This window comes from Thermobia domestica, chromosome 1, assembly GCF_964235325.1.
Source record: "Thermobia domestica chromosome 1, izTheDome1.hap1.1, whole genome shotgun sequence".
Classification (NCBI taxonomy): Eukaryota; Metazoa; Arthropoda; class Insecta; order Zygentoma; family Lepismatidae; genus Thermobia; species Thermobia domestica.
In genome coordinates this window covers 284,780,995-284,798,423 of record NC_137454.1, presented here as the reverse complement: position 1 = coordinate 284,798,423, position 17,429 = coordinate 284,780,995, and the positions used below count along the sequence as shown (strand labels likewise).

General features: G+C 34.3%; 1 protein-coding gene across 1 annotated transcript in view; it reads left to right on the top strand.

Annotated features, from left to right (window-relative positions):
- The window catches only part of LOC145661188 (cadherin-86C-like), a 458,587-nt gene that overhangs the window by 189,351 nt on the left and 251,807 nt on the right, over window positions 1-17,429 (top strand). Inside the window, exon 4 of the mRNA XM_081726639.1 lies at window positions 10,681-10,764. Coding sequence (XP_081582765.1) covers window positions 10,681-10,764 — 84 coding nt within the window. The remainder of the gene's footprint in view (window positions 1-10,680; window positions 10,765-17,429) is intronic.

Sequence of the window (17,429 nt, the reverse complement as noted above, 5' to 3'; positions counted from 1 at the left end):
AGTACGTTCGTTCAAAGTGTGTACTTTTTGGCCCAGGAGGAAATATCACACACATGTGAACCCTTAATTCAGAGGATTTTATATAAAAGAAAGATTTAAAAACAGTTATCTTGAGAAATGGATTCAATCTCAAAGTGAACGCTCTACATATTCAAGTAGAAATATAGCTTCAAAACTTTCAAGTTGCATTGGGGAGAAGTTGAACAGTCAGCATGAATCCATGCTTCGCAATAGACGTTATTCTGTAATGGCGGACGAATCAACGAATATTAAAAAATTAGAGTGAGTTGCCTTTGTGTGTGCGTTATGTTGACCCAGTTTCTTTTGAAGTTCGAGAGAGATTTTTGTGTATGGTTGATCTAAGAAGTACAGACGCTGAGTCAATATTTTTGACGATTAATAATGAATTTAAAAAGCGTAAACTTTGTTATGAAAACTTAATATCTTGTTCATTTGATGGGGCAGTTAACTTCAGTGGTTGTGTTAATAGTGTTCGTGCTCGACTTTAGAAGGAAAAGGGACAACAAGATACAGTGTAGAGCACACATTTTGTCAATCGCTGTCACAAATTGTAGAAACAAGCATCCGATTATCAGGCGCACGCTACATGTTGTAAAAGACATATATAAACTCTTTCATGCTTCCCCGAAAAGAGAAAGAATTCTACATGAAATTCAGAAAGTTTTGGAAGAGCCTGTGATAATGATTTCTGAAGCTGTTGATGTGCGTTGGCTTAGTCATTATCGTACGGTTCACTCAGTGTTTGTCTGCTATAATTCCATATTAATAGCAAGTGAGCAGACCCATAAGGACGGAGCTGATCTATCTACTTTGTCAGGGGAAATTTTGTTAGAAATGATGACTTTCAGTTTTATTGTTGGTTTGGTGACTCTGGATGAGACATTAATTGCAGTTAGAAACCCCAGCAAACTTTTATAAAAGGAAACTATAAAACTTTCGCTTCTTCCTGCTCCTGTATCTGGAACTGTAGAGCATTTTAAGAGCATCGCCTCTCTTTGCGCTACACGGGATGAAGAAAATGAGGTGAATAACAAAATCAAGAAACTTGAGGAAGATGCATCAGAAGTCAAAAGTGTATGTTTTAAGGACGATAAAATAAAATGTTTAAAGGCGCAAAACAATTTGTGGAAAGTGTCGTTAATGAAATGCAGGAAAGATTCAATGATAAGGCCATGAAATTAATTCAACTAAGTGCGTATTTTCAAAACTTGGATACATTTTTGCAGCTCAGTGAGAGTGAATGTAAAGAACTCTGTACTATAGATTTGGAATTAATGATGTTGATGCTGTCGTTGCGGATGTACGTTCTTTTAAATATGTTGCACGCAACAAACTTGAAGATTCTTGAAGATGTTGCTTCTTTTTTTTTCTTAAAAAAAAAGCTGGTATTGGTTACGAAGCTCTTAAACCTTTGGCTGAGTGTGTGTTGTGTATCCCTGTTCCTACTGCTACTGTAGAAAGGTCATTCACTGCTATGAACAGAATCATGACAATTGCGAAATCGTATCGGTCAAGATATTCTTCAATCATGTTTAAAAGTATCGATCAAAGGAGACATTGAGCCTACAGAAGATTTTATTCACGAGACGAGGTTACCAGCAGGTATGCTGTGAAGAAACCCAGACGCACTCGACTGATATAATTATAAAAATGTGACTGTTCTAATTTGTTACATTTTAAAATAATTTGAAATAAGGTTTGTGATTGGAAAACTCAACAAAGCTTTATATATATATATATATACAATAAATAATTTTCATTTACAGAATTTGTGCGTACGTTTTATCAGTTAAAGAAATCTAGCTCCATACTTGTCTTTCAGTGTAATTAAACATTCTCAACGCTGGACATTTTTTAGTTATCACTTTTTTCATATTTATATTTAATTTATTAAATTCTGTATTTATTTTTTTAAACAGTGTAAAATTTATATTTTACAGAATATTAAAATATAATTATTTACTCAAACACAAACACAATTTATATTTAATACAAACTATATAACTGTGAAATAAAAAGGTTATCAACGTAAATTTCTCTTTTGTGTATGCGTCCCTTTATCCATTAACTGAATGACTTTTGCCCCCCTATATGGGGTAAAAGTTAAACACTGAGTTTGTTACTTTATCACCGTCTAGAACATATATTATGAAATCCAGTTGTCATCTACCCAGTCTGTTTTATAGGCAAAAGAATAAGGTTTGTTAACTGGTATGGATCATCTCAATATTGTTTTTGGTATAGCAGCAATAGCATGCTGAACATTAAGTGTGACCTTTTGCTCCGCTTTACTCCACTAAAGAAGAAATATCTCCTCCAGTTCCCTTCCAGCCGACAACGTACAAAGAACTGACGAAACGTTGCCACGTTGGACCGCAATGGATATACGTTGTATTAAGAAAGATGCTGAACGAACATCTCCAGAAACGATAGATATACGTCTGCCTACCTCTCTGATAAAATCAAGGTTTCTAGAACCCCATGCCCCATTGGTCTTGATGGCTATTGGAGCAAAAATAAATTTGTCGAGGAGATTGTTGTATTTCCTTTTCTGCCTCTCTACGTCTAGCAACTTCTCCAGCATTCATTCATAACAGTCAATAGAAGCCTTGAATGGGCAAATGTATCCGAACGTGTAAATTCCCATACTAATGATTTGCCTCTCATCCAAGGTATTAATGTCATGCCTTCAGGTCGTTTACCATCAGAACGACAACAGTCTGACTTTTCACGAATGGAAGGAATTCCTGCCGTTGTGAGGGCTCGTAAAATGATGTCATTAGCAGATGCATGTCTGGTGTTCCTGCCAATGCTCTCCATGCATGAGACGCCATGCAGGCCGCGTTGGATAACTTGATCACCACAAGCTGGACAGCGATGTGGCTCACAAACATCTGAACCTAGTCTTAAGGCTACTGCGATTCGAAAGGTTTTATTAGATATGTGAAGACCTAATTGGGGGAAAGGTAACACATTTAACCATGTCCCAGCATGGGGGGGATGACGCAGCAAGAAGTCTAGCTTTATCCTCTGGAACAGCAACGGATTGTAAAAGAAGTTCATCAAAATGTGCTGCTATTGGTGTGTACCAAGATGCCTGAATATCCATTTTGCTGATTTCTGCCTAACCCACCAAACGAATCCAAATCAATTGTCTAAATAAATAATAATAACAATAATAATAATAACAATCGCTTTAAACTCAACTAGCTCGGTCCGACAGAAGGGGCTTGAAGGACGGACACCCCTACTCAAACCTATGTCTGAACGGTGATACAATCCAATACTCCTTGCTTTTTTATTCTAATCAATTTAAACAAAGGATAGACAAATAATACACACACACACACACACACACATATATATATATATATATATATATATATATATATATATATATATATATATATATATATATATATATATATATATATATATATATATATATATATATATATATATATATATATATATAGAAAATACCAAATTTCAAATTTTACATAAATTTTATTACAACAGTATAGTGGTAGTGTATATATACTAATACGTTAGATTAATATACAGTATATACACAATCAACAATAATATAAATATAATTAAAAAAACTTGTTATATATCAGTAATTTAAATAATATTCTGATTTTCTTCGTTGTCAAAATTCAAATGATCAGTTATTAGTAAATCCTAGAATTATTCAATTCAGACTAATGAAACACAATATCGATATTCAATTCAAATTTAGAATGTGTTATCACAAAAATTCTAAGACAGAAAATATCGACCACAAAGTATTCTCAAGTTTAATTAAGTAATTCGCGAAAGAAAATTTTAATTACTATCTTTTGAATATAGCTTAATCTCATCAAAATCGTCAATAATCATTTAATACAATCCAATCCAGAACCAAATATTCTTCATTTCCAACTTTTCTTATTTCTAAGACATAATGAAAAATTTCAGGTCCAATTACTTTCTGAATAGTTTGTATATTTTCCTCAAAAATTCTCAAAATCTTTAAAATAATGAGCATCAAATTTTTCATAGTTAATTTAACCGTATTTATAACCATAAGCACTTTCGTTCATTTCTTGTACAAAAATTGAATTTTACTCAAAATCCTTTACGAGAGAGAGACTTCAGAAAACCATTTGATACGGAAAAAAATGAATTTTCATATCTGCGTATAATCAAAAAAATATAATAACCAATCAAAAGTACAATAACTTAGTCGCAAGGAATATTGGATAACATATGTTTCGTCTGACTCAAAATTAAAAAAATCTCCAACATTATCATTCCACTGCGAATGAAAATATATAGGGGAGGGCAATTCTACTACTTTGAAACAGATCTCTATTAAGAAAAAATGACCGACAAATTAAACCAATCAAAGCGGAATTGGAAACGAAACATGGAACGAAACATGAAACGAAACATGGAATCAAAGCGGAAGCGAAACATGGAACGAGACACAACTACTTATTATTTGAAAATTCATTCACCTATTTCGTTCCTTTTTATTTTCCTTATTACCTCCACTCTAGCCATCGCAATGTTATCCTCGGCACATTATTCTGACCAACTTCATGACGTTCTGAGCAGTCGAACATATCGGTTAAATGTATGCCAATTCGTTTGCAACACAATCCCGGTTCCAAGCCTAATTTTTCTGTATATAAAACAGATCTTTCAAAAGAAAAGGAATAGGCTTTTTTTTTAAAAAAAATCCCGTTAAAGCTGTTCAACACTAAATAGCATTCTGCAAAAATATTTAATAGGAACACGGATAACAAACCACACTGTTCTGTTCGTTTCAAAAAATAATTCTCTATTTCACAAAATTCAACCACTGAGGCAATTACTACAAAAATAATCAGAATACCAAGGAAAGAGACAATATTCACAAAATGAATACTTAGGAGAATAAAACCTCCAATATAAGCGGGTATAATATAAGTCCCACTTTAGCCCCCTTGGCTGCGGCTCCGGCTCCTTTCCACAAGTTTAAGAAAACTCTCAAAAATGACTTAAATTCACCAAATACACTAATAATATCGAAGCTAATATATTTATCCGGGCACAAAACACGATTGAAGTTATTTTTTCCATCCTTGGCAAGCACTTCCAATTTGTTCGTTACTGACCACTTTAACAAATAACCTAGGCAACAGCACAACCAAAGCACACAAGGAACACAAGCTAAACAGGAGTTCCGATCCTCGTAAAACATTACAGAAGAGTCAGCGACCAGAACAAGGTCTCGCTGACTCGAAGCTTCGCGCTAATAGCCACGCCCACCTTTAACTCGAATAATTTCCGTTTTCTCTCTTGTAAAGGCTTCTTTTCTCTCTCATTTTTTTAAAGAAGAATAAATCTAGTCAAACATTATTCTATTAGCTTATAATTTCTCTTTTTAAAATAAACTCTTACGTTAATAAAAGACACAAAAGTATATACATATCTAGTCCCTTATGCAAATATATATATATATATATATATATATATATATATATATATATATATATATATATCAAATCATAAACTGTAAATTTTTATCCAACAAAATACATCTTGGAATGAGTCAATTCATCCATAGGGTACAAGCAACGGTCTAGGGACAACTCCACAGGTAATGGTCGAGGGGCGACTCGGTTGGCAATGGTCCAGGGGTGACTCGTTACAAGGTCCGTACCTGTTATGTGTATCAATTTACTTGAGCCTTCTTGAACTATTTCATCTGGGTCCAGGTGGTAACCTTGTGAAACGAGAGCCTCGATTAAGCGAAGAGATCCGTGGTAGGACGCTGAAAAGGTAGGAATCGCCATATCAACGGTTCGTCGAATACCAAGACCTCCTAATCCAACAGGTAAGAATGCTTGCATCCAAGAGTCGTCATTCAAGGGGCAGTTCAAAATTGACTCCAGACCCATTTTAAGGATAAGATCATATTTTTCCAGTAGTGGAGTCTCATTCCAAGATGGAAAGCATCTTAAGAAGTAGTTTAAACGAGGGATCGACAAAGAGGCACGTTGAAGAAAGAAAGCTGCCTGGACAGAAATCGAGGCCAGACGAGATAAAAAATATTTTAACTTCTATATTTTGCTTAACAGGACATTGGTAAATGCTTCCTTTGTGAGAGCGGCGCCTAGAAGACAAGCATCCTGGTTAGTTAGAAGACGTATTCCTGGGACAGCTTCGTCAATTTTTTCAAATAATAGGTCGAACTTGGCTGCATCTAACCCAAGAAATCCAACTTCACACTTTGAAAAATTCAAATGTATGCCAAGTGCAGATGCCTTCTCATTTATTTGTGCTAGAGTTGAAAGAACTACATCAGGTTCATCAGCGATAGTTCCATCATCCAAGTACCAGATGTTTAATTGAGTATTGATTGATTTCACTAAGGAATGAATGGTTATAGCAAAGAGTGCTGGGCCCAGGGGATCGCCTTGTTGTATTCCTCTCTGGGGTGAACTAGTGTCTTCACCTAAGAATTGATCACTGGATTGAGCGTAACATTGGTAAATATATGGATAGATTGAAGGAAATTCATTCAACACTGTAGTGAGCATGGAGTCCCGGCGAAACTCGTTAAATGCGTTGCGAAAATCCAGCTTTAAGATAGCTTTAAGAGCATTGTGAATGGAGGAAAAATAAACTCGGGTGCATGTACAGCTGCTTCGGCTCCGTTGGGAATACAAACACCAAGTTGGTGGGGAGACAAAAAGTTCTTAAAATGCTCCCGTGTTCTGAAGCTATAATTTTGGCTGATGTTCTGCGCCAGACATTACCAACTGCGATAGGTCTAATTCCACCACATTTCTTTTTAAGAGCAGTAGGTTTGGCTCCGAAAAACAATGGCCGAACTTCCAAGGGTACTTTTCCTGAAATAATTAAATTGAGCAAATCGCATAATGATTTTACGAGCTTTTCCTTCGATTCAAGTACTTGACAGGATAGGAGATCTTTGAGAATCGAAGGGCGAAGACCATCGAGACCTCCCGCGCTACCAGATGGGAAAGAATTAATAGTTACCTTAACTTCATTAATCGAAACTCCTTACAGCTCTTTGGGTCATCAGGAAGATTCGATAAAATAAATTCACCAGGTTCGGCTGGATGCTTCTCCAATAGCGTCTCAAACACAGGAGTGTCGGGAGTTGTAACAGTATCATCTGACATTAGTAGACGGACTGTTTCACGGGTGTCACCATCTGCAAGTTTGTTTTCTACAATCTTAAGATTGGAAACATTCTGTTTTGGAAGAGATTTCCTGATCTTTGTTGGATGCCAAGATGCCAGTTCAATAACTACATCACACCAAAGACGAACTCTTTGTTTTACCCAGGAGGTAAGATTTTTTACATTTTCTGATTTTTTGGGAGCAGTTAGTGCAACTAATGGAAATAGAAACAAGTTGATCCAATCTTTTCCGTCGTTTGAAATAGTTACTTGAAGTAACACATCAGCAAGTGCATCAGCAACTGCAGCTCGAGCACCTCGAGGGACACGCCTTAAAATATATGTTGAGGATCTTAACGATATTAGCATTTTGCCCAGGTTAGACAACGTCAATTTCTGTGTGCGTTTATTGCGGTTAGAGATGTTAGTACTTGTATTTTTATAATCAGGATAGCTATTATTATCGATATGACAACAGCCTTCGTCCCCATTTATAACCTGATGCTTTTTACCTATGCGTATAGCTAATCCTCTGGAATTCGAATAATGTTTTCCACAGTGAGGACATGGTAACACATTCGTAGATTTAGTAGTAGTAGATGAATGGCCATTACTAGGCCTGCTAATGTTGGCAACTGTATCATTCTTAGTGGTATTAGATTTATCTGATTCGGTTGATTCAACCGATGGAACACTTGAACCGTCACTTGATGATTCCATTAGTTCGTATAGTATTTTTTATATTCAATTAAGATGTATATTAGAAATAAAGTTGATTTTAAATTTTAAATAATAATGAACGATGATATCTTTGCCGTTGTTGATGTCAACCGAAATACCGAAATTGATAGTCAGTTATTGTTAAAATTATAAAATTAATGCAATCAAGAATATTATTGGTAGTTTCTCGACTGCGAAATTCAAAGTACCGTCATCTATCTTAGAACAAGATCAAAAAGTCACTCACAAAATAAAAATAAAAAGAGAAATGTAACACAATGAGGTCCTTTCACTTTAGTGAACATCAAGGATGATCATCTTGGCCAATTATATGCGTTTATTTAAATATTGAACTATTGCTCATTATTTGAAGATTTCGAAATTATAATCTACACCAACCGTTGTAACACTGTTATCACTGAACCGATTTAAAAACGGTTTTCACTAAAATCGTCTTCAAGACATTGTGAACACTTTTGTATCAAATCCACTCTCCAAGAGGAAACACTCTCCCCGAAAAGATAACTCTCACAGGAGATAACATTTTCATGTATCGATATTTCATATTTATTATCTCGAATTGCGTTATTGTCAGTTAGAAAAAAGTGGAAATACTGAAACTTAAAGTTTAAGAATAGTGTTAAGTTTAAAACATTTTAAGTTTAAGAATAATTTATTATCTATTATCAATATATTATGGTATTTATAATATATTCAGGTTTGTAACTATTGTGTAGATTTGTCTCTCGTATGAGACACAATTATAAGCTGTACGAATGATCAGTAATGTATAAGTTCTTGATATATTATCAAAATTTCCTTAAGTCATATTCTCGTTTATGCTCAATGTAGGTTACAAGTATTTGTGTGTGTGCCTTTGAATTGTCAGTTCAAATATATAGGAATATCGACAACCCAACTTTCTAAAATTTAAAAATTTTCTCTCTATTAATAAATTTTAACTGTAAAATATTTTAATAGTTTTCCACAATTTTTGTCGGCCTTTCCAGAATCGATAAATATTTATGACTCTTCCTCAAATAAGAATTATAGCGGGAACTGCTGTAGGACATTAATGATTTGTACTTTTCTCCCCCCCCCCCTGTGTATTAATATAATATTCCACCCCCGAGGAAAATGTTCTGAAATAATCACTGTTCTACAGTTATGAACTTGTGCTCATTTCTGTATAAATACGTAACGTATCGGTGGAATAAATTCTATTTCATACGTGCTTTCGTACTTGATGTTAAAAATTTCATAAAAAGCAGTGAATTATGAGAAAATTTACAACTCCTTATAACTTTTTGTCTTTCTTCATCTTTTAAAATAATGATAAGTTTTTGGAGAATTTGTTATACTTTTTATATGTTATTTAGAGTCCAAGAATTTCTTTTGAGCTTGTACGTCAAGTAATTTCACTTAAAAACCTAAGTTATTTGTGCCAAAAAAAATTATAATATATAATCCTTTAATCCGCCTATATCAGAATAATTTAATTGGAAGATGCAATGATACATCACCTTTTGTCAAAATAAGATACAAATAACAGGAAGGCTCAGCGAGTGTATTATGCAGAAATTGTGCACTAACTTCATATGTTTGAGACAATAAGTAAGGTTTACTACATAATTGTCTTCGATACTGTTTCTCTGCCTTCAAACGAAATTTGTCCTTCTCTTTCACTACAATAGACACCTAAGTTCTTCCAGTCTCTTGCCTCTTTCCTCCACCAAAGAAGTGAAAGATCCTAAATCTAAATGAAAGATCCTGAAATACCGTGACAGAAGTCGCTTTTTGTTCCCTTCCATTTTGACTGCGCCCTTCGGTGACCATACTTCTCCTTAGGTGACTTAGGGGCGTATGGTGACTCACTGGTAAAACACTTACATCTGGTATGTGGGGTCTCTGGTTCGATCCTCGGTCAAGTAAGTTTGTGGTGGACAACATCGCGTCCGTGGGGAGTACTCTAGTTTATTTCTAGATGCTCATTCCACCACTTCTTCCATCATCATTCACTTGCCTTAATCATCGTCTCCTTTAGTCTACAGGGAATAAGCGTGGGACATTAAAAAATTTACTTTGGTGACGTGTTTATTAATTAATTCTTTTTTTCAAACATTTGTTTCACGGAATTTTTCTTGACATCTAACGAAACGACGAAATGTACAGTTGTTTCACTGTTATATCGTGATCATTTCGTCGTTAACTTCGGAAATAATTCGTGGAACTGTGCAAATGCACAAAACGTATATTATTCTCGTATAAACGTAAGTTGTTTATTCTCTTACAAGGTAATAAATGCAAGGTTAAGGTGTAACATTACATTTGGCAAACTTTACTGAGATAACACTTTTCTGGATACAATATTGTAATTTACACTGTCCAGTGGCTAGAGCGCTACTTTGATGCATGTGATTCCGGCTTGAACACATTACTGTGGTTCGATGTTCATGTCTCATGTAGTCTCAGTAATCAGAAGGAACGTCAAACTTCAACAAATAAACCTATCAGGATAACTTTACATAGTCTCATGAATATGTAGAGTTACACCTATCTCAATTATATTAGAAAAAGATAAAAATTAGATAAATTCATATTTTAAAGAATTTGTATCTTATTTTCCTACTTAGATCAAAAGAATGGCTATGCTATTGTCTCTGCATTGCGTATTTAACGTTTCAGATATTTTGTGTACAGTAGTGAACTAGAAATCATTATCAATGTTCTTAATAAATGTATTTACTTTGTTTTCTAGAATACACCTGTTGGAACAGAAGTTGAATACATTCTTGCAAAGAAACATCCAAGGAATACAAGATTTGTTCATTTAGAATTATGGGTGAGTATTTCACAGATTTTACACATTAATTTTCCAGAATATGCATATCTAAACATTTTCTTTTTTATAATAATAAAATGATATTTAATGTAACATTTTTCTGTTCAATAATAGAAACAAGAGGGATTGTAAAGAGGAAACGAGAAATATTTGAATCTCTGGTACACAGTTGTTATATTAAAGTTTAATAATGTTGTGATTTAAGGCGATAATGCTACCACTATGTAGCGTTCAGTGAAGTAGAAGTATTTCATGTTGCGTATCTCAAAACGAGATAAAACAAGCAAGATTGATTGCTGTTTATCAGACACAAAAACACTCTTTACGATTTGTTCTTTCAACAGGTGGGGGCACCTTCATGCTGCTGTTCTTGCTGCTCTACCAGGCGTAATTAATCTTGGAGCGTAATTAACCTTGCCTAACTCACGGATTTTGTACCTCAAGAATTTATGTGGCCCACTGTACATCATTAGCTGTTATAGTAATTTTTCACTATCCTACTCGACTAATGACTGCCCAATGCTTTCTAATTTCAACTTGTAAGAACATGAACAGAATTATTCTTTCCACGTGCTAAATATTAACTTCATCGTCACAGGCAAAATTTTTACCTACATCTTAACTTATAACTCTGAATACGGTGTAAAGATCACAGCTTGGTAGACCTATATATGAATGAAACTGTTTCGAACATCAATGTCAAATTTTCTAACGATGTCCATGAATTAGTTTCGTTATTAAATTACTTGAGTTAAGCGAAACTGATTGTAACTCATCGCTTATAAATAAAATCAACAGTAGGTCTGTAGTATTTATATCTTCGGAGGTTTCAATCGTTTAGTATTGCTTTTTTCCTTGCACCGATTGATAAACTTCTGTCATATCATCATCAAAGTTCTGTTCATGTTGTGTATTTGCAAGTCTAATTAAACTATTAAAGTCTGAAAAGAATAATATCAAATGCAACTTTGAAGAAAGGACCAAGAAATTAGGTGCAGTAAACCCAATGTAAATTAACCCAATTCTAGTGTTGCATCGACAAAAGTGAGTGCCAAATCGTTTTAGGCTCTTTGGTCTTTGCGAGGTCACTAAAGATGCAAGGCCCTTGGCAGTTGCCCACTACTTTAGACGCCTCTGCACGAATACACATTCCTTCCTCGTCCAGAAAATCTCCTTCCCTTCTGCATTGTCAATAATAGTGAATTTGTTCCTGGTGCATTTGCTTATTATTGTAAGGGAGGTTCAAACCAGAACTTTAAAATTTGTTCATTTTTTGGGGTGATGTGAGTAATGTGAATTAAGAAATATACACATAATATACAAATGTCAGAAAAACTTGATATCAATTTGAGTAGACCTTTTACGTAATGTTTATTTTACAAATGATAAACTTATACAAATATTTCGATAATTTGAAATTTAATGTTAAATAGTGGTGAGTGAGCCAGAAGGGGCATGCACTATTTAGTTAGTCAAGGAATTCATATATGTAGCTTGAAAACTACTACTATTTATACCAATATTGAATTAGACCAATTTGTAAAAAGTAAGGTCACCATAGTTGGAAATAGTGTGTGTACATATTTTTATAGGAGGAAACCCGGAATGGCATCCACGGTGATAATAATAATAATAATAATATTAATAATAATAATAATAATAATAATAATAATAATAATAATAATAATAATAATAATAATAATAATAATAATAATAAAATCTTTCTCACCTCAACCATAGCAACATGGAATTTTTAAAACTTTTCTCTCCTTTAGGAGAACTGTTTTATAATTTAATAAGATCTCTTCTTCGAAACTGTATCTAGATATTCTATGCTTGGTTGGGCCGCGGTGGCTCAGTGATAGAGCGTTCATCTCGAGCATGGGGCCCTTGGTTCGATCTCAGCTCGCGCCAAGGAACTTTGTGGTGGATAAACACCGTATATGTGGGTTTTCTGGAGGTTCTCCCGACTTACATTCCATCATTTCCTTCATTTCTGATCATCACCACCTCCTTTAGACTAGCCGGCATAAGCGTGGGGCGTAAAACAAGATTTTTCTATCCTTGGTTCTCCTTTTCCTGGTTTTCCTTCTGCCTTTCCCTGAAAGCGTAAAAAGGTTTTTCAGGCCAGCCATCCTGAATCATTTTTTCCTGGGTGTTTCTCATTCACATCAGCCAAATGCTGGGGTGGTACCTGATAGATAAATCCCAGGTCGCTTTCTTCTTTACCCAATTCTTTCTTCCTTCCCTTTCCGTGTGATCGACGAGAGACGTTATCCCTCATACGTGACTCGCTAACATGGCCATAAATACCGACATCCAGAAATCGAATTCCTAAATCCCCGTAGAACTCCTTCGGAATGGGATTGGGAGGGGAGAAGAGTACAGTGCTGTGACACCTGAAATGCGTTTTGATCTGCACACTTCAATAAACTTTTCTTATTAGATTACGCAATTTCTTGTTTCTTACTCCTATTATTCATTGTATTGGAATGCCCCTCCCTTTAATCCGTCCTTGGAATCATTCTGACCTTAGTTTTTGTTTTTACCCTGCTAATTCAAAATGCTCACCCATACAAGTTTTCTTCTTGAGACTGTGCGGGGTTGAAGAAACAAACCGTGAAAGAAAGAAAGAAAGAAATGAGTGGTTTTGGGCTCTTCCAGTCCAGGTCATTCTAACCACCATTCAGCAATCCCCCCTCTCCCATTTGTGCATACTTTTTATTCTCTGTTGTCAAACTTACTGAAGAACATATTGCAATTAATCTAACGCATGTAACGTAAATTGGAGACCGTGGTTGGATTTATATGAGTCTTCTGTATTTCTATTAATAATTTCAAGTCATTACCTGCAATACTTTGTTAGAAATTACCATATTAAAATTTACGTGTTATCAAAGGGAGAGTTAGAAACCTAAGCGAAGAGGTATAATAATAATAATAATAAACTCCATGTGGACACATTCAAAACTAGGTACCATTTTGGGCGAAAATGTTTATCTTTATTATTTCATAACCATGTAAAACAACAAATATTCTCTCTAAAATTTAAAAATTGCTATGCAAATTTAAATTTGTATCGCAAATTGCTACGCAAAAAGCAAAATCTAAAAAAGACCACTGATTATATACATAGCATTATATAGTGTATAACATGCAGACATACTTATACAGATGTTTACAAGTAATATGTTCGTCATTGTCACAAGAAATCAAATAACAAACACAATCTGCTATAAAAGGTTCATATTTTTCTTATGCAGTACACAAGATTAATAATAAAATAATTACTACAGAAGAATAGAAATATAAATTCCATCAGACTGATATCGACGGACATACAATTTTAATTCCACAAAAATTAATTTCTATCGATTTTCTCAAAAACTACGCATAAAAATTTACGTCTAAGCATGTTACTTGATTCATCTTGATTCTATCTGTCGATTGGTACAAGTCTTGTTATTGGACAATGCTATAGTTGAACAAAATTTAAGGGCTGATAATAATTTTGGACTATATTTCATTAACCGTACTGTATACTATCGTCTTACTAGTATTATAATGAAATGCTTGATTAATGTACGAGTACATTTTATTATTAATTTCATCTTAATTAGTGGTGTGATTATTGTACAGCATGCATTTTCTGGTTTACAAAAATAAACTTGTTTTTTCGATTTTCTCGAAAACTACACATGAGAATTTACACTTACCCATATCATTTTGTTCAACTGAACTAAATCTATGGATTGTTATATGTTTCATCTTTGGACATTCTCTTCATTATCCAGTAGTAATATTGTTGGATATCCAATATTTACTGCGCAATGGTTTCATCAATATGGGATTTTTCTTCGCCTCTGAATGTCTAATAGTTTGAACTTTTAGCTCCATTTGGTAAATATGAAGGAAGTACACTTGCATCTTAGAAACTCACTTCACTCGTAAATAAAAATCAAGAAATAAAATTATGTTTCTAATGTACAACTCAGAGAAAATTAGAATACAGTAACTGAAGAAAAATACATTCTAAAACCACTATATTATCTTACTTTTAAAACTAGTAAGTTTGGTGATCAGTTATCAGAGTAAATGTAATCTAAATATGCCTTATGTAACTGCCTGTTCCCGTGTTCCGTTACTGAAGATTTCTCCATGCAATGATATCTCCTAGGTAATTGTTACTCTACCTTGTTAATGTTATTTAAAGTTTATATATTCCATGTTATACATTTATTCCTTTCCAACTCTGTTATTGTGTAGATGATTCTAATAATTTATTACGTTGAGTATTCGTACATTAATTATGTATTTCTGTTGTCATATATTAATATATGTATTCTGTATTTTAAACTGTGTATTTTTGATCTAATCAAAAAAGTTAATAGTATATGACATTAGTGAAAATCGAGTTAATATAACCAAATGTTGCTAGATATTAAAGTACAATTAACGCAACTCTTAGGACTATGTGTGTCACTGCAAGAAGTGTGGGCCATTCCATATGAAGTCACCAAATTTAAAACTGAAATGTGACTCAGTTGTTTTACATTTTCCTCAAAATTTATACAAATGTTGTGGCACCGAAACATAACATACCTGTACAATTTTACTTCTCTACCTCAAAGGAGCTCCTGAAGGAGCCATTGGAAAGTGCCTATGCAGTTTGCCATAAGGACCAGACTGTCACGTGATCAGGTCAAAAGTCACGTTGCGTGCTAAATCGAGTATTGGAAATTCCAAATCCAGATGTGAGAAATTTCAAGAACATACCACCACGTGGGGCGCCCTGGGTAATTCGCAGAAGATGCATATACTTTTTCATTATTATTGATTTTATTCAAACAACTTGACTTCTGGCAATGTTCTATCCATATTTACCTTACGTGCTATACATCATTTTTAAGGTCTTCGTTATGTTTTTGCAATAAGCTTTCAACTAGCCATCTCCTTATTATAGTTTTTGAGATATGTGGACGACTTCGTTTTTTTCATTGATTTTTCATTGACATTAATGTTCAGGTTTCGTGATTTTTTTACTTTCATCCATTTTAGGACAATTTGCTTTTGGAATATAGAATCTCCACAGTCTCTTCTACATTTGAGCTGAATTTCAGCTATCTCCACCAAAGTCTGTTCACATCATAGCTTCCGGATAGACTCCTTCGAGGCTTTGTGCAAAAAGCACCAAAGTCCACCCTCTGCTTATTTTTTATTTTATTATTATTATTATTTTTTTTTGCTTGAACATATTAAAAAAATCTAATTTTTTATATAATAGAGAGGAATATCACAGCTACTTATTTTGAAACTTTGAGGTTGATGTTAGGTGGGCCTTTTACAGAAAAAAGTACCAAATTTTGTCATTGTGTATTTCTCTTTGTTTGTTTCTCTATGATCGCGAAATTCATATGCGTAACCCCACCTAGGAAGGTCCTTCCTACAATGTTTTAAATGCTACAAACTCTAGAATTGTTTTAGTGAAAACCATTTTCAAATAGTCAATATAACCAGAGATCTAGGAGTTTCAGTAATTTAAGTCGAGGGTAGATTTAGGCGTTTTTTGCACAAAAGATCAAAATCTCGAATGACTACTACAGGAGCCCCCTTGGAGGTAGAGCTGTAAAATTGTACAATTGTGTTATGTTTGGATACCACATTTGTACACAATCTGAGGAAAAACTAAAACATATGATGTAATGGCCCGTGTGTGTGTGTGTGTGTGTGTGTGTGTGTGTAACTGCTAGAAGACACGACCTCATATTTAAAAAAGTACTATATACTAAGTATATCGTATATATATACAGGGTTTCCTATAAGTCGTTTACATAGGCCATCTTGGTAACTATTGAAGATACGAAAAAATGATAAGAGAGCAATGTTACTAGAAAGTATGTGTTTTCAATCTAAACTGTTGGAATTTTCAGAATTGGACCAACTGTTTGGGCTCTAAACTGGTATAGCGCCCAATGGTAAAGAAAAATGCAACGTTACCACGTCTTTGTTCCGCCAAGTGAACCTTGTGGTGGACAAACACCGTGTGCGTGGGTTTTCTCGGGATTCTCCCGTTTCCTCCCACTTTCTTCATTCCACCATTTCATTCATTACTCATCATCACCGTCTCCTTTAGCCTAACCGGCATAACCGTGGGACGTAGGCCTAAAACTCAAATATTTCATTTTTTTTCACGTCTTTGTTGGACAAGAATGAAGGAAAGAGTGGGTAGTTTTAAATATTCTGGACCAAAGAGAACAGAAAGGAGGGCCACAATGAAGGATATGAAGAAGAATCACAAGCGACGTCAATCCAATTCAATGGTGTCACCATCGGAAGGGAGGCAGGTACGAAAAATAAATTGAATTGAATTTATTCACGGCAAACTGGTATTAATGGCTAAGTGAGGTCTACAAGACAAGACAAGAGGGCAATTGAATAAAATTAGAAAGGTCCTATGTGCCAAAACTCTAAAACCAAAGAAAAGACGATAGACATGAGTTATCGCAATATAAGTTAAACGGGTACTGATGGTGACGCCACTGCCTTGGATTGATATCGCGTGTGAACCTTCTTCATATTCTTCATTTGTTAAGCTCGAAGTGATGTATCAACTGATATGTGCCTTATCTCCGGAAGATATTTTAGTTGAATAGAAAATAACATTT